This window comes from Mytilus californianus, unplaced genomic scaffold, assembly GCF_021869535.1.
Source record: "Mytilus californianus isolate M0D057914Y unplaced genomic scaffold, xbMytCali1.0.p SCAF_5, whole genome shotgun sequence".
Taxonomy (NCBI): Eukaryota; Metazoa; Mollusca; class Bivalvia; order Mytilida; family Mytilidae; genus Mytilus; species Mytilus californianus.
The window spans coordinates 49,459,523-49,483,771 of record NW_026262701.1 but is presented as its reverse complement, the minus strand read 5'-3'; the positions used below and the strand labels follow the sequence as shown (position 1 = coordinate 49,483,771).

The 24,249-nt window shown below is 32.4% G+C and overlaps 1 protein-coding gene and 2 long non-coding RNA genes across 5 annotated transcripts in view; 1 reads left to right on the top strand and 2 right to left on the bottom strand.

Moving 5' to 3' along the window:
* Positions 1-1,821: 1,821 nt before the first annotated feature.
* The window catches only part of LOC127702394 (trafficking protein particle complex subunit 8-like), a 56,750-nt gene continuing 34,322 nt past the window's right edge, over positions 1,822-24,249 (top strand). For all 3 annotated transcript variants that reach the window (XM_052206592.1, XM_052206593.1, XM_052206591.1), the window contains exons 1-5: positions 1,822-2,068; positions 13,226-13,426; positions 14,301-14,390; positions 15,048-15,222; positions 16,328-16,496. In XM_052206592.1, the coding sequence (XP_052062552.1) occupies positions 1,912-2,068; positions 13,226-13,426; positions 14,301-14,390; positions 15,048-15,222; positions 16,328-16,496 (792 nt within the window). In that variant the 5' untranslated portion in view covers positions 1,822-1,911. The remainder of the gene's footprint in view (positions 2,069-13,225; positions 13,427-14,300; positions 14,391-15,047; positions 15,223-16,327; positions 16,497-24,249) is intronic.
* Positions 5,811-22,154, bottom strand: LOC127702424 (uncharacterized). Its single transcript, XR_007982421.1, has 2 exons — positions 21,886-22,154; positions 5,811-6,942 (listed from the first exon to the last, which is right to left on the bottom strand). It is a non-coding gene; the product is annotated as an uncharacterized LOC127702424 (long non-coding RNA).
* LOC127702422 (uncharacterized) lies at positions 18,526-19,911 on the bottom strand. Its single transcript, XR_007982419.1, has 2 exons — positions 19,781-19,911; positions 18,526-19,341 (listed from the first exon to the last, which is right to left on the bottom strand). It is a non-coding gene; the product is annotated as an uncharacterized LOC127702422 (long non-coding RNA).

Sequence of the window (24,249 nt, the reverse complement as noted above, 5' to 3'; positions counted from 1 at the left end):
GTTTGACCATTGACGTGTTAATGAATAGCAGATACTAGCATATTATATCAGTGTCATGAGTCATTATGATGGTTTTAATATTAAATGATAAATATGTTTGTATATTTATCAATTTAAAAACTACAATTATAACCGTAGAAAAATTGTCAGACGGAATAAAAAAGCTCACTTCTTATAAATTCAATAAACGTTTGGTTTTAGAGGTAATTGTGAAAAAATTGCCATAAAAAAGTTGGCAAGGAAAAATTAGGTTGGAGAATTGTGTATCCATATACAGTAAAATTATACTGGATTAGGAATGAGTTTCTACATTCTATTATATTTATTTTAAGAGTATATGTTACGAATTACAAATTTCAAGAAATAAGTTTTTTTAAAAGTTACACGGGAATTCTGCAGATATAACCATTTTTAGCAAAATTAACAAATTGTACCCTCAATTTAATTGTAAACCCTTTCTTCAATTTCCAATATCTTCGATCCTGCGTAACTGAGATCTTGACGGAAATATTACCTCGGATGATGGTGTGGACTAACAAAGGTTATGACATTTCAGTCAGATATTGTTACATTTATCCATAAAAATACATGTAAAAAATGCCGTTCACAACACGTGCGTTCGACGTATAAATTTTATAGGTTCAAATTGTAGGACAAGTTGCGATCACGATCTTTGTAAACAAATGAGTAATAAATATATATTCTTTATGAAAGTATACTTCATACAGAAATATGACGAAGTCTTACTTCAAAAACCTACAGCTGTAGTTTAATTTGTTCAAATACTAAATCAGTCTCAAGGGTTAAGTTGGGCCGTAAAGATATAAAGTAATCCCTGGAATTGTCCGGTTCCAACAGTAAAACCCTTTCTTACAAGTGTGGGATGTATACATTAATAGAAGCCGCGTCAGGTCGCATTAGGGACTTTAAATCCAGTACCTCGCATATTCAGGATGAATGTTACGATCTCTGATGTTAAATATAACACTTGCGACAACTCTTTGATGGAATATGCATGATATATTTGCCACTGAACATAAAGCTTCCTTGATCATTTCACTGCAGCCGTAAGTAACCAAGACATAATTCGTCAACACAACGTTCTATTTAAAAAAAAGGCAAATATGACTATATTTTGACAAAAACAACTATATCTTTTAAATAGACGATACATTTTTAGTCCGACACGGAAGATTTTATAGTTCTCATTTGCCTTTGAAAAATCTGGTACCAATGTATTCGTTTATAAAATGTTATATCATTTTCTAAATGTTGAATTAAAATGAAGTTAAATAACTGGCAATAAGAAACCACCGCACTAAGTCGGCTCACTTCATTTACAACAAACTGATAATTTAAATCAAACACTCAAGGAGACTAATTAACAGCCATCTGTTTGATGATAATATTTGTACCCATGATTCCATAGTTATAAAACAAGATTTGGGAGGACCACCTATGGGGCTATTCACTGATAATGGGGACATCGTGATCGCCTTAAGATATAGTACAGCTTGCACACTTCGTCTAGTAATGGACTTCTGATAAAACAGATCCCTAATGTCCATGCTTTGATTACAAGGATATGCCAACACTCAATTCTACTTTCTGTTCTCGTAATTCATAGAAGAACAAAACAGAAAAGAAAATTGTATTTCAAGTATGGTTTACATGAACATTAAAAAAAACTTGGACGTATTTTTTTGTTGCAATATGATAGGTCAATGCAGACGAATATTATGATCTGATTGTATTGCAATCTCAGTATTAGGTAATGAAATTATCTCCCCTTTAAAGATTGTTATTGCGCATGATCGTAAATATGGCAGATGAGATCCAGATCGTCATGAGCAAAAAACGACGACTCATCGATCAATAACAGCTTTGTAACTTCTTAAATAGATAGAAATAATGGCACAGTGCAAACAGAATGCACAAGAGTTTGTGCAAAATACGTTTAATCCACATGTTGCTGTGTTATGCAGCCGTGATGCGGAAGTCCTATGTCAGAAAAATAATTTGACATTTGTGGAACTTGTTCAACCTTTTTGTCGGTTAACGTCAGAAGGTGAATCTCCTTTAGTATAGTAACATAAATTATATGTACAATGTCTTAAATCTGAAGAATGATTCTGTTTCATTTAAATGAGTGCTTGAACATAATTTGAGAAAGGGGGCGGACCTTATGTCATACTTAGACCCTATGTTTATTTGCAATTTCCAAGCAGCATAACATAAAAGTTCTATTTTGTTAAAAGTTGGTCCATGACAACTGCAAACTATCACACTGCATGCTTAATCCCTCCTTACCCAGTATAGCAATACTTCAATCAATTCCCAAAACTGGCACACTTGTCAAATTATCCGAGCTGTTTGTCGTATTAACAATTGCCCTTATTAAATCCCAAGCTACAAAGTATTGAGAGGGTATACAGTATACTTGTTGGATGCTTACTTCAATGCTTTGTCAGATTGCAACCATACTTGAATATATATATATAGTGACAGGATAGTCAACCTAATGACAGTGGTAGTGGTAGAAGACAGTTGGCTGGAAGTTTACATTTGATTGAATAGAATAATCAGACAGCAGGGTTTAAGCTAGGATTTTGAGGGCTTTAGTCACTTTTGCACGAGATGAAAATCAACATTATTTTGGGTAACAGCAAGGAACCAAGGATGTATGTATATTACTAGCTATACATCTTTGTTAGACTTTGCAGGACTAAGGCATTAATGTACTAGGCAGTAATTGCATGATTTGACTGATGTGTCACTTAAATATGAAGATTAGAATATAAGATCTGAAAATCTAGTTCAAAATTTTACTTCAATTAGTTTCAGGGGACATTCTTGATCAACAAAAGTTGGGTTCCTTTTTTTAAAAACCAAGAATCACAGTATAAATGAACTTGTTGAACTTTGTAAGACCAAGGAATTGTATATTTAAGACTACTACACTGCATAATCATTATCCTTATAAAACGTTTAAATCGATATTTTGAATTAATTTCTATAAAGTTGGAATCAAGGATTTGTACAAATTCACATGGAACGATTCCAATAACTGTAAATTGTAAATTAATCTAGAATTGATCACGTTTACTTTCGATTTCAATTGAAATGTAAACGGGAAGTGACAAGTATATAATAAATTCAGAATGAATCTGGATTCATCTACGGATTGGTTCGTGTTTAAAAAAAGGCAGGAAATTATCATTTTTATATTTCAATTTGCTTAGTAAGAACTATATTTGTCTCTCTCATTTATTTTGGCACTAAATTTATTTCGTATTTTACGTTTTAGTGTCTTTAAATTCATAGGAATACTTTCACGCATGCGCAGTATATCGTAAAGGAAGCACCTGTTTGACTCGTTGATGATGATGGAAGTTTTTAACGTGAAAACATTTTTGAACGTTTTGAATAAAGTTCTGTCTTTTTAATCGAAATTGAACGTTTATTATCGAAGATGACGAAAATACGATCATTTGACGAAACTACGACAAACTAACTGCAAATTATGATCGTTTAAGAAATATTGAAATAAAAAAAGCGAACTGTCCGGGGGGAAACAATTTTGTTCAAATGACAACACTATCATGACTATGACAAACCAACAGCAAATTGTGGTCGTTGGTCTTGAGAAATATTGAAATTAAAATGCAGACTGACTAATTTTACTAGGGAAAATAATTAACCAGATTAGTGACCCATCCGATGACGATAAGCGGATTAGCTGTAATCACAACTTTATAACACCTGTAATATTAATTAGCTGAGGGTCATAAAATTGTCAGAAACATGCAGACAGGCAGAATTATAGTACTTTCATGCGAAAATATTTTTACACTTTCCAAATTTAAGACGAAATTGATTTGAAATACTTTCGTCATTTTGAAAACAGTTTCATAAATTACGAAAGTGACGAGCACTAGCAAAATCACTGGACAGTATGCTCTGATTCAATTTTTGATTTTAATGGGTTTTGAATTTATATGTAAATAATGTAGGAATTTAGTAGTAACAAACTTTCCTTCTTGTGCATACGATAGCAATTCTACCAGATGATATCAAGACATGGGTACTAACTACATATATTAATTAGGCCAAATAAAAGTATATGTGTGGTTCCAGTTACCTGACCTACCCTAGAACCTTTTCCATTTCTGAAATATAAATTTTGAACGATCCCATTTTCTAGAATGTGAATTTCAAAAATTAGATTAGAAGACTTCTGTCATCTGAATTTTCATTAGAAGTATCCACTATGGCTTAAAATGCAATTTTTTTTAACAGAATGCAACAAAATTAACTAAAAACGTAGCATGTCTGTTTATTTTACAACCAAACATATAGAAAATGACGAACTTCCGTTAGGGGCGTGTATAATATTGTACTTGGTAAACCCACGATTTTTTTCAGGATTTTGACAATCCCCAAAAAAATTTTAAAAAAAAATGCTGACCCACCGACCACATAATTTTCAGGATGTAACTGGAACCACATATGTTATTATTTGGCCTTAGTCAAATCTTTAACAGAAATTGTGATAATAGTAAAAACTGTCAAATAGACTCAATTGTCAAAATTATCTTTAAATCAATTTTCCACTGTAAATGATTACTAGATTCAATCATAAGGACATACTTTTCCTAATCTACTAATTTGATTTAATATAGTGGATTTGTTTATAGAACAATAGGTAAAAATGCTACATAGTACTGAAGTGGAATAACCCAAACATGCAAATGCATGAATGAGAGAACTGTATATTAAAAATGGGTGTTAAAAGGCATTACTTGCATTTACTTTTATTGTTAGTTCAATGAATGATACATTTTGAAATAAGAGGTGGTATAATTGTATGAGACAATTAAGTTCAGTTACTAAATTGATAAAAAGAAGGATATAAATACAGGTTTTTATACGACCGCAAACAAATTTTTGTGGTCGTATATTGGTATGACGTTGGCGGCGTCGTCGTCCGAATACACATTAGTTTTCGCACTCTAACTTTAGTTTAAGTGAATGGATCTCAATGAAATTTTACCATAAGGTTCAATACCACAAAAGGAAGGTGGGGATTGATTTTGGGGGTTATGGTACTAACAGTTAAGGAATGAGGGGCCAAACAGGGGCCAAAAATAAGCATTTTTGTAACATCCAGACATAACTTGTGTGTAAGTATATGGATCTCTCTGACATTGTACCACAAGGTTCCATATCACAAAGGGAATGCTGGGATTGATTTTGGGGGTAATTGCCTCCAAATTTTAGGAATTAGGGGCCAAAAAGGGGCAAAAAACAAGCATTTTTCTAGTTTCATGACAATAACTTGTGTGTAAGTGTATGGATCTCTCTGACATTGTATCACATGGTTCCATATCACAAAGGGAATACTGGGATTGATTTTGGGGGTAATTTCCTCCAAATTTTGGGAATTAGGGGCCAAAAAGGGGCAAAAAACGCATTTTTCTAGTTTCAGGACAATAACTTGTTTGTAAGTGTATGGATCTTTATGAAATTGTACTGCAAGGTTCCATATCACAAAGGGAAAGCTGGGTTGGAGTTTGGGGGTAATTGCCCTAAACGTTTAGGAATTAGGGGCCAAAAAGGGACAAAAAAACAAGCATTTTTCTAGTTTCCAGACAATAACTTGTGTTCAAGTGAATGGATCTCTCTAAAATTGTACTGCAAGGTACCATACCACAAAGGGAAAGCTGGGATTGAGTGTGGGGGCGATGAATCATAAGGCGGTTAAAAAAATTTGGGGGGGGGGGATTTTTTTTTCCTTTTTTTCTTTAAAATTTTCCATTTTAAATTGGTTATTTCTGATTTATATATAAAAGCAAATAATAATGATATGGTTTGAATAGCATACATGTGAACCTCCCAACAGGAGTACAGTAATCCTGTTTTCAGGAGTCTCCTCCCGAGGTTGAAGAGGAAAATTATAATCCCGTGTATGAAATTTTTCATGAATGAAAAATTTCTGCCCAACATATCATCTCAGGTATCTGGTGTAACTCACATTACCTGAAGTTATATTTTACCTGTAAATCAATTAACATGCATAATTATATGGCTTCACTTGTCAGCTTGGGTGTCAAACATACTGGTAATCAATGATTTTTTACCTCAGGCTAACTGCCGTTGTGTAACAAAAACTGTGTATTTATTGGGTTACTTCCCTTGATTTATCCTGTTTTAAGTTACTTTCCTTTTAATAATGAAAACTTTTAAAAGAATATAAATAAAATATAAATTGAACAAATAATCATAAAAGGATGGTAAATAAATGATTTTAAATGTCTTAGGACAAATAAAAAAATAATAATTTGAAAATTATTTGAGGATTCTATACTTCCTTTCAAGGCTTAAATTGAAATTTATATAATAACTATGACCCTTGTTTTACAGTTAGAATGATTTTCTGAGTATGCAAACTAAAGCTATTTGCAGATAGTTAAACAAACGTTCTGGTTGCAATAAATGTTTTATAGAATATGAAGTAAAAAATTTAAAGAACATACTGAAGAAAAAAAATGTTAGATTGAACATGTAAAATATAAAGATGGAGAAACTTTATAAGTACAAGGGTACTATAAACATAATAAATTGGATGGAAAGTTGAAGAAAACACACTTTAAAAGACCATTTTTACAGCACACGGTTACATTTACGACAAAATTTATGTCGATTAAAAACCTCCTGATCTGGATCCTAATCTCCTGACCAAAATTTCCCAATCTCCTGATCTGAGTTTCACAGTCCATCACATGTATGAATAGGTAAATTAAAAAATTATAAGTTCTTAGACCACTTTCATTCTGTGTCAGAAACCTATGCTGTGTCAAATATTTAATTACAATCCAAATTCAGTGCTGTATCAAGCTTGAATGTTGTGTCCATACTTGCCCCAACTGTTCAGGGTTTGACCTCTGCGGTCGTATCAGGCTGCGCCCCAGCGGAGCATTTTATTTAAGGTTACTTTTCATATCCTCAAGTGCCATTAAGGCGAAGTGTACGTAATTGCACGCCTCTAGCGGAATTCAGGATAAAAAACGTGCGTCGTTAGTTACGCGGGTTATCTCCCCTACTCCAAGAAAGGAAAAATGGGCACATGAAAGAAAAATGACTTCGTGCGGTCTTTCATGAATCCAAACAAGTATTCATGTGCTATCTCAAAACTTCAAAGAAATTTTTATAATGACTCCAATCAGAAATCTGAGTATCCTATTGTGAGTTAGTCTGACTCTATTACCACTGTTTTTGTTTTAGACACGCAGAAGCAGGTACACAATACGACTCGTGTTTATTTCAACAGAAGGTAAAAACGCCTAAACAACAAAATTATAACCAAACAAACAAATAAACCAGTGACAATTCTGCTTCTATTCGTATCAAATTCATTAAAATCAAACCAGAATTGACCCCACAATATTTTTTGAAAAACCATAGTTTTGAAAATGAAATTCAGTGTAGAGTAAAATTGTAGGTAACGAATAATCATATTGCATGTGAATTTGTGTGTTGAACAAGAAAGACGTTGGCATGTCCGATTTTATGCAATTGATGTTTTATATTTTATTATTTATGTAAAAAGTATAAAAGATACTAAGGGTAATCGACCACTAGTACAACATTTATAAGCCGAAGAAAAAGCCAACAGCAAAAAAAAAACCCCATCAGATTCCGTCCACAAAACATTACACACTCAAAAACTAAGAATTGAGCACTATTACTTTTATCTCAGAATAAGTAAAATCTATGTCATCCAAATCTCAGTTTTCAAGGTGCAGAAAATAAACAGGTGTTTTCTATTCCGTCCGCAATTTTGGGGAAAGTAAAATCTAAATTTAGAAACATGGTTGAAACTGAAACTACACATGTATGATAAAAATAGAACGTGTTATTTTTTCTTTATCAAATTCCAATTTCGAAGGGATAGCGAAATTTGTTTTCTTTTGTTGTGGTTTTGTGTATCATTCAGCAGTAGTATAAGGTAGGGGAAGAAGGGGGAGGGGGTGAAGAAAATAGGGTCTATAATGTCGGGGCTTTTTATAACCGACCATACGGTATGGATTTTTCTCATTGTTGAAGGCCGTATGGTTGCCTATAATAATTACATCCACATGATTTAAGGTAGCTGGGGTGTCTAAATATTGGACGATAGATTTTTCTTCAACTTCTGTAAAAGACTTCGGGGTCAATGTAATTTCAAATTTCAATACAAAAACTGGGGATCACGGACCTTGTTTTTTGTAATAACACATTGAAATTAACGAAATTTGGGTTATTTTATATTGTTAATATAGAGGAAACTTAAGTTTTCCTTATTGCGGAAACATTAAACGATAGAATTGGCTAAAATTCGATGAGAGAATTGCTTTTCATTAATAACTCCGAAATATCAAATAAAAATAGGGGGTCACGGGCCTTATTTTCTTGAAAAAATCCCCAAAAATTTTAAATATACTTTACGACACTTAATGTTTTGATAGTTCAATCTTTAAATTTCAAGTTTAAGGTATTTTGTTGTATATTAAATGATTCTTGGTAAAATATTTTTAAAACAAAAAAGTATTTTTGCAACATGATCAGAACGGACGCTCAGAAAAAGACACCCGGTCTACCTTAAACTGTGGCAGATAGTTGTCTAATTTGCAATCATACCACATCTCCTTATTTTCATATTATATTAAGAAACTGCAATTCATTTGCATTATATACAGGAACAATTTGTATGGCACTACACTAGGTAGACTCGTATAGCATCGCCCTTGGTACATTCTTATAGCATTACACCAGTACATGTATAGTATTACACCAGTACATTTATAATATAACACCAGTACATTTATAGCATATCACCATGCACAAAGCTTTTACACTATACACAATGCTATAGCATTATACACAATATACACAATGTTAAGGCTAACACTGGGAATGATCTGTGCTACGGGAAGTTATATCAAAAACTCCGATCTGTTTTACTTTGCTAAAATTCATATGCGTGTTCTTCTTTTGACCTTATTACAGCCATAAAAATTCTAAAGATAATATGCAGATGCAGTTTTCTTATTTTTTGGGAGTCATGCATGTGGATATTTAACAAATAATGGTACAAGAAATTATTTCCTTTTTTACTTAAAATCTCCAGCAAACATTATATCATGCTTTGTCGTGTAGTTAAAGAAAAGGGAAAGCGATTGAGACAGGAAATTTTAAAAATAAAATTGCAGAGTTGTGTCACGTGCACGTGTGTGAACCTGACAAATAAAATATGTTTTGTGCGCAATACCTCGAATAGCGCCGGTAATGGTGAGGATGAAAAGAAGCAGCAAATTATATTCACTTTTTTAAAAAATAAACATGCAGAAATAAGATTTTAAAAAAGACGTGTATACGCGATAATTATAACCGATTATTTAAATACATATAGAATCATTCTGTCAACGCTGTGTTAACCGGGACAATTTCGAACTTGATATTTGATTCATAATTATTAGAACAATACAATATAAAAATAAGAAGATGTGGTATGATTGCCAATGGGACAACTCTCCACAAGAGTCCAAATGACACAGAAATTAACAACTATAGGTCACCGTACGGCCTTCAACAATGATCAAAGCCCATAGTCAGCTATAAATACAAGCATTTCCAAAAAAGATGTGGAACCCTGTCAAATTAAGAAAAGATTGAGTTAAAGTCTATACAGTAACTTTCTTTCACTTGCAGTATATTTATTTGCCAATTTGCTTTTTTTTTTTTGGCAGCAGAAATGTCCTTAAAAAATACTCAGTTTATTTCCTTATCAATTGATTACGCTTGAGCATTTGCAATAATTAGGAAAATGGGTTATAAATCATTCGTAAATATAAATCAACATGTAGACATCTTATACGTTCAGGAATTTCACATTCAATATTTTATGGTAATATTCTTTACAAAGCACAAAAATGTCGGCATTCACCTCAAAAGCTAACCAAACCTTTAAACAGACTTATTCGGAAAGGATATAGTTACGATACTGTTGTCAGGTCATTAAGGATTGCATATTTTGGTATTAATATTGATTCACTCATAGGGTCTTTGCATCGGAAAAACACTATTATTCTAAAACCAGTTGTTGGCATGATACGGGTTATGTTCTTCTCATATATTTTATGATTGTATGATACTAAACCCCTAACGGGAGGAATTGTTCTTGATTTTCATAAGATGAAGACATAATCTATCAATCAGTTTAACTGAGGTCTGGAGCTGGCATGTCAGTAACTGCTAGTAGTCCTTTGTTAATTTATGTATCATTGTCTTTTTGTTTATTTTCTTTTGTTACCTATTCTGACATCGGACTCGGACTTCTTTTAAACTGAGTTTTACTGTGCGTATTGCTACTAGTATGTGTTTCTTTATTCTACATTGTTAGAGGTATAGGGGGAGGGTTGAGATCTCACAAAACATGTTTAACCCCGCCGTATGTTTGCGCCTGTCCCAAGTCAGGAGCCTCTGGCCTTTGTTAGTCTTGTATGTTTTTTTTAATTTTAGTTCATTTATATGTTTTGGAGTTTAGTGTGACGTCCATTTTCACTGAACTAGTACACAATTTTATTTAGGGGCCAGCTGAGGACCACCTCTGGGTGCGGGATTTTCTCGCTGCGTTGAAGACCCATTGGTGGCCTTCGGCTGTTGTCTGCTCTTTGGTCGGGTTGTTGTCTCTTTGACATATTCCCCATTTCCATTCTCAATTTTATACACACTCACGATTTTGTTACGACACTACATACGGTATAATAGCGTTATAGAGTAGAAATTGTGATGACGTTACAGTAGACATCAATAACGTCGCCGAATGTTTTTATTTTTTCCGCTAAAAATCAAAATTCCACAGGATATAGCTTGAAAACTAGCACGGTTGCTAAGGACTTTCTTTGCACCAATGGGTTCGTTGTTCATTTTTGAATCGCATATCGATTTTTAAAAAAATTCTGTGGACCAACGAATTAGAAAATCTTGATAAAGTAAAAATATCAGCCGATTTTTATGATTTTCCCTATATATCCTTTGTATTTTTGGCGTATCAGGCTGTTAATTTCAACAGCTTGTATCTGAAAAACGAAAACGGTTACCCCCTTTTTTTATTTTATTGTCTGATGTATTTTTACAAGCAGAATCCACATGTAAAATTTTAAAAAATTCTGTGGAGTAGTTAATTACGTACACTTCGCCTTAAATAAGTAAAAGAATTATAATTTTCATCATAAATGTTTCATTTGCATGATTCATTTAAAGCAAAAGAAATATCTGTTATTTAATATTTTTTTATGCTCCAGCCAGTGTGGAGGGGTCATTAAGTTTTACCCTTGCCTGTCTGTACGTCCATATGTCCCGAAATAAGTTTCTGATCTCTAACTTTAGTTAGCCTCAACCAAATGTTATGAAACTTATACACAATGCTTATTACCACCAAACACAGGTCAAGTTAGAATTTGTGTGGTGACACTTTTATTGTTCTCGAGTTATGTCCCTTTATAAATGAAAATGTTGCGAAATTTGCCATTTCCACACTGTAACGTTAGTTTGCCTAATTCAAATGATATGACATTTATACACAATGCTCATTACCATCAAACACAGATCAGGTTTGAATATGGGCAGTCTTCACAATAAACTTTTGTATCTACAGCCCCAAAGCAGAATTGTACGAAAATTTTAGATTCTATTGGCATGTAGAGATGATTATTACAGGCCTGACAGCATTTTTACAAGCCTTGGCTGGTGGGCCTGTGGTTGAGGGCAAAGACTGTATGGGTGGCATTATTTTCACCATTCTTGAGTTATGTCCCTTTATAAATGGAAAAATTATTGAATATACCATTTTCACACTCCAACTTTACTACATAGCAGTCTTCACAGTAGAATTTTGAATCTAAAGGCCAAAAGCTGAATTTTAAGAAAATTTTAGTTAGATTACTTTGGCCTGTGGAGATGATTTTTACAGGGCCAACTTAAGTTTTTACTAGCCTGGGCTGGTGGGCCTGTGGTTGAGCGCAAAGACTGACATAGACTCTTGCATATTAATAAGAGGGGGCATCTGTGTACCATGGACACATTCTTATTTTATTTAAATTTTGATCAAAGCTTAATAAGAATTTTTATCTTGGTGTCTTAAAATAAAACTCTGCTAGTAGTAATGGAAGAACACTTATATAAGAATACATGATTTAATTTTTTTGTTATTAGCAATAAATGGTAAGTATTGAAGAGATGCACATTATGCTAGTGGCACCATATACAATACAGACTGAGACAGGGGATTATACATTTTGATAGTTAACTGTAATGAGATTATCACCCTTTCTTAAAAAAAAAATGTATGCTACATGTAGCTGCACCTATGATGGGTGGTTTTGACCCAGATTTTGCTATTTATTGAACACAGAACTGTGACAGTGCAAGTTGGGCACAATGAAGTACATGAAAAACGCTTTAAATACAAAGGAAAGTAAGATGATATAAAATGATAAAAAAAAATAACTGTGTTACAACTCCAGAATGCTGTAATGTTTTCATTGTGAATTATCAAGGTATGTCTCTGTCTATACTGTATTCTAGTGAAAAGGGTCCAACCATATCACAACAAAAACGTATCCTTATCCTTTTTCCTTATTTATATTCAAGTCTATAGAAAACACTAGAAAATTTCTGTTAATGTCCACACTCAGTAGATGCTGTGACACACACTTTCCAAATTAAGATAAGTTGAAATGAATATGCACCTTCAGTTATTAGATTAAAAAAAGAAATCGTAGAACTTTTTTTACTACATGTAGAAGATTTAGTTTAAAATTTTGTAATTTGTGAAAGTAGCTAAATATTGTTTCAAAACCAAAACAACGAGGAAAACGACCAAGCAACATTTGAAAAAATTGAAGTCAGTGGTAGTGATAATTATTGAGACATTATATTTAAATTACATCTTCTGGGGTCAGATATAAAAACATTAGCTTCACAGGTCAACTTTTGATAAATCAGGGAGAGCTTTTTAAACTACCTGAGCCCTGGCATGACACTAACAAAAGATACTGTTACATTTTTGTTCTCATAGAATAGTTTGATTTCATTGGATATTGATATTAAAAAAAACTGAATATGACTTGTATGAAGCACTTTAAATGGTTTGATAACATACATATATTTTTTATATTTCTAGTTCACATACGGGATCCAAACAATGTTCCTCACACAATACGACATTTAAAAATCACCATGAGAGATATGTCGGCAACTTTGCCGCAGCAGTCAGTTGCAAAGAAAATCCTAAATGACATTGTAGCAGGAGCACAACCACAGCTGGTAGAGGGAAACAGAGGGAATGTGGTATCCGTTGGCAACTATGATTTACAATTAACATGTATGTGCTAAATGAAATACTGTGGATTCATTATTTTCTCCGATGGAGTGACGGAAAAATTTATTTTTCGTGGGTACAAATGTATTTGATTTCATGGTTTTTACAAAGTCTGCTTACAAGCCTATAGAAAATTTGAACTTCATTAAACCTTTCAATTTGTAGTTCACATTTGTCCACAAACCTCGAAAATTGGTATCCCATGAATAATGATGAATCCACAGTGTAGTTATTGGTCTTCTATCTGGATTAAATAGGTGGAAGCAGTAACTTTTTTAATGCCCAGTAAAAAGCATTACAGGATTAATGTATGTATGATAGAACTTTACCCCTCTCCAAATAACAGTTTTCGAAATCTACCCCTGCTTATATGGTTTACATATTTGTATTGTTGGTCACAAGATTACAGCAAATATGTATGTGTAATGATTCAGTGTATTGCGGGAAGAAAAAAATTTGTAGAAGTACTTTTGGTTGTATTAATCTGTAATACACAAATTCTAAAATCCAAAAGTTGTCACACCTAAAAATAATGAGCTGATTTTTTGTTCATTATTGTATATAAAGTGATGAGTGACAGATTAAGTTTGTGTTTCATTCCAGAGTGGTAAATAGAGAAATGAACTTTGGCTGTCTTTGCTAATGTTTTACAGACTTATTATTTTACAATTATTTAGACGGCAGTCTTCACTTATTTCAGCTTCATTTTCAGCCATGTGGGTTAAGGATTGAGTTGTTTATATATAGACATTTTTGTTGCCTTTGAAAAAAGGTAATTACATGTTCTTCATCAGAAATCCTTGAAAAGTAAATGTATTTACCTTATTTTTATTGGGAACACTAGATGTTACTGATACATGTATTTTGTTGTTTACAGCTACAACACCATGGTTTGAAGCATACAGAGAAAAGTTTCTGCAGATGCTACCACCAAGTGACCATGAATTTCTCAACCATTGTTTAGGATGTATCCTTTTAATAATCATAAGATTTACTAAAAATATGTTGTAATATGAATTGTTATTGCCACTAAGACAGTCATCATATAAAAAAAAAACACTTGAAAGTGGAAATAGTGAACATCTCAAGGTCACAAGTACAGCCATACCTTATACCATGTGTCCATTTGTTTGTAAATTAAGATTCTTGCATTTGTCTTATGCTTTCTGTGAAATTATGCATTTTTCAGGCTAAATATTTTTTACTTATATCAAGTAATCTAAAAGTGTTAAAGGAAATTTAGGGAAGATTAATCATATTTAAAAAATAATAATGCATGTATGCAAAGTGAACGGTACATAGGGAAACTTTTGTGTAAAGTAAATAAAACCGGTGAATGAATTTTGAAAAAAATATGTCTGACAAAAAAAAAAGTCAACAGTATGCTAATTTTATAGTTTTAAAGATATGGTAGACATCCATATAGATTATTCTGACAAAATCCATCTTTTGTGCAGACAGTTCATGAAATAATGAAATTTAATTGATATTTTCACAATAAAGAATTTAAATGTATTTACGATTTAAATCAATACCAAAAGGGAAAATTGTAATATGTGTCACACAAATACTTATGTTAATTGTAGATAAATTCTGGCTGCAAAAATTCCTTAACAAATTGAAGGTGTATTTGTTGTTTCATCAGGGCATTCAGATCCACTGAGCATGTTCAACAGTCTGGTGAACCAGCAATCTACACAACAGACCCAGAATCCCAGTAAAATCCCACGCTGGTTTTGTCCTGGCACACTACGATACTATGTCTTGCTTCATGATGTCATTGAAGGAGAGGATGCAAAGTATGACATAAATCAGTATCAAAGTCTAGGCGTCAGGTGTTTACCAAACTTCATGTTGGTTGTTTATTTGCCATGCGTGTTGTCAGTTCGTGCTTTTTATTCCACCATTTTATTTGGTTGTTCTACTCTGGGTTTTATTGTACCTTTCTGATTGTTCTGTTCTGATGTGTTGTAATAGCTTGTTTTCTTTTAATTACTATAGATTGATTATTTTATGTGGTGTACAAAGTTTCCAGGGCTTTGTGGGTAAAAGTGAAAGAAGAATTTAAGTGTTAAGAAAACAAATTGCAACAAATAAGAAAATAAGAAATCTGTAGTATTTTGCATGTCATATATTGAAAATGTTGTGTAGCTTTATAATATAAAAACAGTTTGGTAAAAAAAATTCAGGTATTAGACTTTTCCTTAAATGATAAAGATTACGATGTATATATGTATTTATATTTGTCCATATACTATCCTGTCCATAAAGTTATGGTCAAAGCCTGTAGTTCATGAATCAGGTGTGAAATCTGTATTTTATTTATGAGCCAAAAATGTGTCTTATGAATCAGTAATCCAACAAGACAAAAAACACACAAATATAACATTTTTAAAACAATTTCATAAAAGGTTTGTTGATGAATATATAACTGCAAAAATTTGATGTAAATTATATAGATAGTAGGATCTACTATCATTAGCTTTATAAATAAACATAAATAAATTTAACAATACAATCTGATTGCGTGCATTGTTCAATTTAGATTGTAAATCATCTTGCAAACATTTATGATTTTTCCTCACGACAATTGCATTTATAACATTTATGTTAAATATCTATGGGATAAAAAATGTTCAAACTGACATTCAGTTGATTCCATAGATTTTAATAAATTCTGTTTTATACCAATATTTGATCCTCTTATTTATTTTAAGAAGTTTAAGAAATAATAAAAACAATTTACCAGATGATACTTGGCATTTTTAGGTTCATAACTGTACAAACAAAATTGAAATATTGTCCTACCAAGGCAATATGCAAACTTAAAAGTGATGTCCAGTAACTGGAAACACTGTTCATTATGATAAATAATTGAATTGAATTATTTTATTTTGATTTCAGAGCTGATGCTATTTACCAAAGTATGAAGTCTACTTACGGAGCAAATGTGTGCCATCTGTTGAACATCAACTCCAGAAGTATCCATACAGCTGAGAGTCTAAAGACAGACAATAACTTGCCTGATCCATGGAGTCAGTTCCTTAACAAAAGTAACACTGAACAACCTGTGGTATGTTTATGACTTAAATTCATATTGTCACACTGCTAAGTACATGGAAAGTTTTTAAATACTGTTAATTCAGAAATTATTGTGATGTTTTTGTTAATGCCAAAAATGCAACAGTATCAGGTTCGCAACAATAAAAACTCTCATTCATATTTTTAGTAGTCATTTTCTTTCATAAAATTTGTGCAGTTGCATTATTTAGATTTCGCATTTTTGCAAGTGGTTTATGATTCGCATGCATTAATTTCTGAATTTACAGTAGTACTAAACACTTATATTGCTAGCATATGGTACTCACAATGTTGATTCTAAAATTCAGTCTTGGCAATGATTTTTCTCCCTGAATGCTGGTAAATATGTGTCATTCATGATTCTCTCTGAAATATAACTCTGTAAATTTAGTGTTCATAAAATGTTAAAATGTTAAAATCATTTGAAACACAAAGGTTTTATACCTCAGATATAGATGGCCTTAGTCAAATTTGGCTCAATTTTTTGGAATTTCTAGTTTTCAGTGTTTATTTCATGTATCTAGTTTTAGCCTTTCAATTGATTTGATACTAGCTTCACTGACGAGTGTTGTGAAGATGAAACATGAGTCAATTACCTTAGTAAATAAATATTCAGTACCAGCAAGACTGGTTTGTAACTAGATTTATACCCTGTGGGCAATTTTCTGATACTAAAAATGTGTTTCCTTTATTTGTAGTGAGACAAAAAAAAGAGTCCTAGATTTTTCTAATCATGCTAATAGAACATAGTCTTTTGTGTATTTTAGTGCAATTCTTTTATTTTGATTCAAGGGTAGTAGGAAACTGCACTGTTAATATTATTTCTTCACTTACAGCAATTTTTTTATGGGTTTTTGCCTTTATGGTTTGATATAGGATTTTACAAATAACCAGAGTTAAATAGTTTTCATAGCTGTAACTAGATAGATTAGTCAATTTCAATTACAGAAAAAACAACAAAAAACTAGATATTTCATAGCATGGGTAAGTCCAGTGTAATTGGGATAGTTCTTTTTAGCTTGATCAGTGCTGTCTATGTATTTTGTTCATTTTGTTTTTCAATTTGCATTGATATTTTTTCTTTCATTTTATTAAGACTTTCTCAATGGCCAGAGTTTAATCAACCAAATGTCAATCAGATTTTATTTTGTTGGCAAAAACTTATCTAAAAGATAACATTTAAAAATATATTTCTAGTATAATGCTTTAGCAGAATAATTGTTACAAGGAAACATGCTAAGTGGAAACATTGTCCAACTTTTTATACGACCGCAAAAAAATTTTGAGGTCGTATATTGGTATGACGTTGGCGTCGTCGTCGTCGTCGTCCGGCGTCGTCGTCGTCGTCGTCGTCCGGCGTCGTCGTCCGAATACACAATGGTTTTCGCACTCTAACTTTAGTTTAAGTGAATGGATCTCTATGAAATTTTACCATAAGGTTCAATACCACAATAGGAAGGTGGGGATTGATTTTGGGGGTTATGGTACCAACAGTTAAGGAATTAGGGGCCAAAAAGGGGCCAAAAATAAGCATTTTTGTAACTTCCAGACATAACTTGTGTGTTAGCATATGGATCTCTTTGACATTGTACCACAAGATTCCATATCACAAAGGGTCAATGCTGGGATTGATTTTGGGGTTAATTGCCTCAAAATTTTAGGAATAAGGGGCCAAAAGGGGGCAAAAAACAGGCATTTTTCTAGTTTCATGACAATAACTTGTGTGTAAGTGTATGGATCTTTCTGAAATTTTACTACAAGGTTCCATTTCACAAAGGGAAAGCTGGAATTGAGTGTTGTGGTAATTGCCCAAAACGTTTAGTAATAAGGGGCCTAAAAAGGGGTTTAAAATGAGCATTTTTTAGTTTCTAGACAATAACTTGTGTTCAAGTGTATGGATCTCTCTAAAATTGTATTACAAGGTACCATACCACAAAGGCAAGGCTGTTATTGAGCTTGGTTTGGGGGGAAAGGGGGGTGGGGGTGATGAATCATAAGGGGGGCGGGGGTCAAAAAAGGGGTAATTTTTTTTTTTCCTTTTTTTTTTGTTTAAAATTTACATTTTAAGTTAGTTATTTTTTATCACGAAGAGAAAGTAGGAATTGAGTTTTGGGGTTAATTGCTCAAACATTTATGAATAAGGGGCCAAATATTGGTCGAAAATAAGGATTTTTGTCGAGCCTGCGACTTTTGTCGCAGAAAGCTCGACATAGGGATAGTGATCCGGCGGCGGCGGCGGCGGCGGCGGCGGCGGCGGCGGCGGCGGCGTTAGCTAACTTCTTAAAAGCTTTATATTTTAGAAGGTGGAAGGTCTGGATGCTTCATACTTTGTATATGGATGCCTCATGTTACGAAGTTTCCGTCAGTCACATGTCCAATGTCCTTGACCTCATTTTCATGGTTCAGTGACTACTTGAAAAAAAAGTTCAGATTTTTTGTAATGTTAGATTCTCTCTTATTATAAGTAATAGGATAACTATATTTGGTATGTGCGTACCTTGCAAGGTCCTCATGCCCGTCAGACAGTTTTCACTTGACCTCAACCTCATTTCATGGATCAGTGAACAAGGTTAAGTTTTGGTGGTCAAGTCCATATCTCAGATACTATAAGCAATAGGTCTTGTATATTCGGTGTATGGAAGGACTGTAAGGTGTACATGTCCAACTGGCAGGTGTCATCTGACCTTGACCTCATTTTCATGGTTCAGTGGTTATAGTTAAGTTTTTGTGTTTTGGTCTGTTTTTCTTATACTGTATGCCATAGGTCTACTTTATTTGGTGTATGGAATGATTGTAAGGTGTACATGTCTAGCGGGCAGGTGTCATCTGACCTTGACCTCATTTTCATGGTTCAGTGGTCAAAGTTAAGTTTTTGAGTTTTGGTCTTTTTTTCTAATACTATATGCAATGGTTCAACTATATTTGGTATGTGCATAGCTTGCAAGGTCCTCATGCCCGTCAGACAGTTTTCACTTGACCTCGACCTCATTTTATGGATCAGTGAACAAGGTTAAGTTTTGGTGGTCAAGTCCATATCTCAGATACTATAAGCAATAGGTCTTGTATATTCGGTGTATGGAAGGACTGTAAGGTGTACATGTCCAACTGGCAGATGTCATCTGACCTTGACCTCATTTTCATGGTTCAGTGGTTATAGTTAAGTTTTTGTGTTTTGGTCTGTTTTTCTTATACTGTATGCCATAGGTCTACTATATTTGGTGTATGGATGATTGTAAGGTGTACATGTCTAGCGGGCAGGTGTTATCTGACCATAACCTCATTTTCATGGTTCAGTGGTCAAAGTTAAGTTTTTTGAGTTTTGGTCTTTTTTTCTAATACTATATGCAATAGTTCAACTATATTTGGTGTATGGAAATATTTTATGATCTATTTGGCAGTCACGCAGGTTTTATTTGACCTTGACCTCATTTTCAAGGTTCATTGCTCAGTGTTAAGTTTTTGTGTTTTGGTCTGTTTTTCTTAAACTATAAGCAATAGGTCAACTATATTTGTGGTATGGAAGAATTGTTAGCTGTACATGCCTGCCTAGCATGGTTCATCTGACCTTGACCTCATTTTCATGGTTCATTGGTCAATGTTTAGTTTACTTGGTTAATGTTAAGTTTATGTGACAGTTGTAATAAAGCTTTATATTTAGGACTATCAACATAATATCAATGATTAGTAAAGAAGGCGAGACATTTCAGCGTGTGCACTCTTGTTTTAGTTTGCAACAAAAACTTGTGTTCAAGTGTATGGATCTCTGTGAAATTGTATTGCAATGTACCATACCACAAATTGAAGGTTGTGATTGAGGTGGGGGATGATGAATCAAAAGGGGGTTGAAAAAATGTGTGGGGGGTAGGATTTTTTTTTTCCTTTTTTTTTCTTTAAAATTTTCCATTTAAAGATGGTTGTTTCAGATTTATATATGAAAGAAAATAATAATGATACGGTTATATATCATGAGGAATTGAAATTTAAAATTATGTATATTGGAAATTTAGGTTACATTGGAAAGTAATAATTGGCTTTGGTGGGGGGGGGGGGGGGGGTTATGGCTCTAATAAGGGGAAAAAAGGTTAAAAAACAAGGGTTTCCATTTTAATAGACAAATAATTGAGTAAAGAACATTATTTAAAAGCAGTGTAAGGTTGGTAATTCAAACTCATTTAAATATCTCATCTACACTGCTTTTAAATTATGTAAATTGGAAATTTGCCAATAACTTTATTGTTAATAAATGCATTGGAAATTTGCCAACAATTTTAGTGTAATAAACTTCATTGGAAATTTGCCAATATAAAATTTTGCTGATGAAGGTTTTTTGTTTACCTTTAGCCTTGACTATGAAGTCATTTTCTATTTTTATAGCCTTATGATGTAGTTGAATTATTTAATACTTTTATGATGTGTTTAAATGGGGTTTTATCATGTTTATGGTTGCAAATTTATTGTTTTAGTATAATAAACTCCATTTAAAATTTGCCAATAAAAAAACTTTTTGTTTATTTTTAGCTATGATTATGATGTCATTTTCTATTTTACTTTTATGGTTGCAAAGAAATTTTTATTTTTAGATATTACTGTTAAATGATGCTGATTAAGGTTTTTGCTATGTTTAGCCATGACTATGATGTCATTTTCTATTTTAATATCTGTTATGATGTATTTAAATGGGCTTTTATGGTTACAAAGGAATTTTATTTTTAGATATTACTATAAAATGTTGCTGATGCTGATTAAGGATTTTGTTTATTTTTAGCCATGACTATGATGTCATTTTCTATTTTAATACCTTTATGATGTAATTTCCATTTTTAGATATTACTGTTAAATGATGCTGATTAAGGGTTTTTTGCTATGTTTAGCCATGACTATGATGTCATTTTCTATTTTAATATCTTTATGATGTATTTAAATGGGCTTTTATGGTTACAAAGGAATTTTATTTTTAGATATTACTTTAAATGTTGCTGATTAAGGATTTTTGTTTATTTTTAGCCATGACTATGATGTCACTTTCTATTTTAATACCTTTATGATGTATTTAAATGGGCTCCCATGTATTTAGATTTTTGAATATTTATACATGTTACCAAATTGGTCCACATTGAACAAAAACGGTCCAAATTTCAACTTTATTACATTACATCAAACATTGAATTCTACATATTCTTTGATATATTGAAATTAACAAACAATTTAGTTTATGGATATTCCACCATAATAGGTAAATTAAATTTTTTCCAGTTCTTACACCACATTCATCCTGTGTCAGAAACCTATGCTGTGTCAAATATTTAATGACAATCCAAAGTCATAGCTGTATCAAGCTTGAATTTTGTGTCCATACTTGCCCCAACTGTTCAGGGTTCGACCTCTACGGTCGTATCAAGCTGCGCCCCAGCGAAGCATTTTATTAGATATTACTTTAAATGTTGCTGATTAAGGATTTTTGTTTATTTTTAGCCATGACTATGATGTCACTTTCTATTTTAATACCTTTATGATGTATTTAAATGGGCTCCCATGTATTTAGATTTTTGATTATTTATACATGTTACCAAATTGGTCCACATTGAACAAAAACGGTCCAAATTTCAACTTTATTACATTACATCAAACATTGAATTCTACATATTCTTTGATATATTGAAATTAACAAACAATTTAGTTTATGGAGATTCCACCATAATAGGTAAATTAAATTTTTTCCAGTTCTTACACCACATTCATCCTGTGTCAGAAACCTATGCTGTGTCAAATATTTAATGACAATCCAAAGTCATAGCTGTATCAAGCTTGAATTTTGTGTCCATACTTGCCCCAACTGTTCAGGGTTCGACCTCTGCGGTCGTATCAAGCTGCGCCCCAGCGAAGCATTTTATTTGCTATTTTAGTTGCATGGTTTAGATTTTTGTAAACTTTTTGTAAAATGCTGAGGATTTCGGGCGCCTGTCCGTCTTGGCTTGATAGCACTCTCATGTGTATAATTCTTGTCAGATTTTTATAAAATTTATATCACAAATTATATTAGAAAATCAGTGTCGATCAACTATTTTAAAAGAGTTATGCATCCTTAGAAATATTAATGATATTGAAAAAATTGCATTGTTAGCACTCACGTATACAATTTTTGCCAGATTTTTATCAAATTTATAATTTCAAATGCCCCTTGAAAATATTTATTATATCCAAAATTGCATTGCATTTGCTCTCTAACATATTTGTAAAAAGTTTTAAACTCCGTTCTTTTATTGGTTTGAAATAAGCAAACCATAAAACTGGAGATAGTTAGTTAAAAATCTGTTGGAATATTATCCAGTGAAAAGTTCTTTAAAAAAAATTTAAATATTTTAAGTCAGTGTATTTGTAAAAACTTGTTGATGTATTTTCTTCATAGTTTTATTTTTTGCCACTATTATATAAATTAATATGAATACATGTTTGTTTCTATTGTTTGCTTGCAGTTTTTCAGTAATTTGGTTCTTTTGACCTTTCATGTCTACTGTAGAATTTTTAATGCATGGATGTGCTTTTTATTGAAAGGAATGCATATTTCAATTGAAGTCTTCTAGGTTAAATATTTGTGCATGTTGGAATTTGCTGAATTAAAAAATGAATGCAAAAAGCAAAGCAGATATGTGCAGGTATTACAATTCTCTTTTATTTCGTCACTTTGACCTGTGTTATGAGGTAACAGTCCATTGTCCAATTAGTAGTTTCAGAATCTAATGAATTCTGGGTAATTTTTCACAAGCGTACACCAAAACGTTGGGATTGGCTTATAATGTAATGAATAATGGGAGTTCAACCAATGAAAGAGGTTATTTTCATTCTGGGGTACGAATAATGAATTTACCCACAATCCTTAAGATTCTGAAACGGTCAATTACAAACATTGCTTCCAATTTTAGAATTTGTAGACAGTATGTCTTAAAATTCAAAACAGAGTCAGTAATTGGAAAATTGATGAAATGGGTCTTGTTTAGAAAGATTGGATATTGACAGAATTTTTCATTGCTTTACTGTATTGAAAAATCAGGTTTATAGAAAACACAACATCTTTTTCTTTTACCTTTAATTTTGATTTGAAAAAAAAAACATTTTAAACATAGCCAGTACAATCATACAGTTTTCAGGCTGACACAAAAACTGTTAATTTAGAAATCATTGCGATCATTTATTATTGCAATTGCTATTTCAGAAAATGCTCCATACAGATAATGCTTTAAAGATTTAAAATATCAGTTTTTATAAGCCGTAGCAGATGGGACATATTATGGTATATCAATGTCTGTCCAACTGTCAACACTTCATACGATAACTCAAATTTTGCTGTCACCAATTCTCATGATATTTTATCACAACATTAGGAATGGTGGGAGAAAGCTGTCTTTCGATTTTGAGAATTTTTTGCACTGTCTTTCCAGAGTTGCTGGACTTAAACCTTTGGAATTGAGGCTATTTTTCACATATCTCATCTATCTTGTTGCAATTTTCGCAATACTAAAACATCGCAAATATTTCTGAATTAACAATAGGTGAACATAAAAATAGCAAACAATGATTCAGGATAGTCAGAATCGGAGTGGTTGGGTTTGAAACACTCATTATACACATGGCCCAAAGAAAGTGGTATGTAGTTTACGGATTTCTTTCTGTCTCTGTGTACATCCGACCGAGCACATTTCTATAACATTTTTCTCAGCAACAAAAAGTCATTGCTTCTTGATATGTGG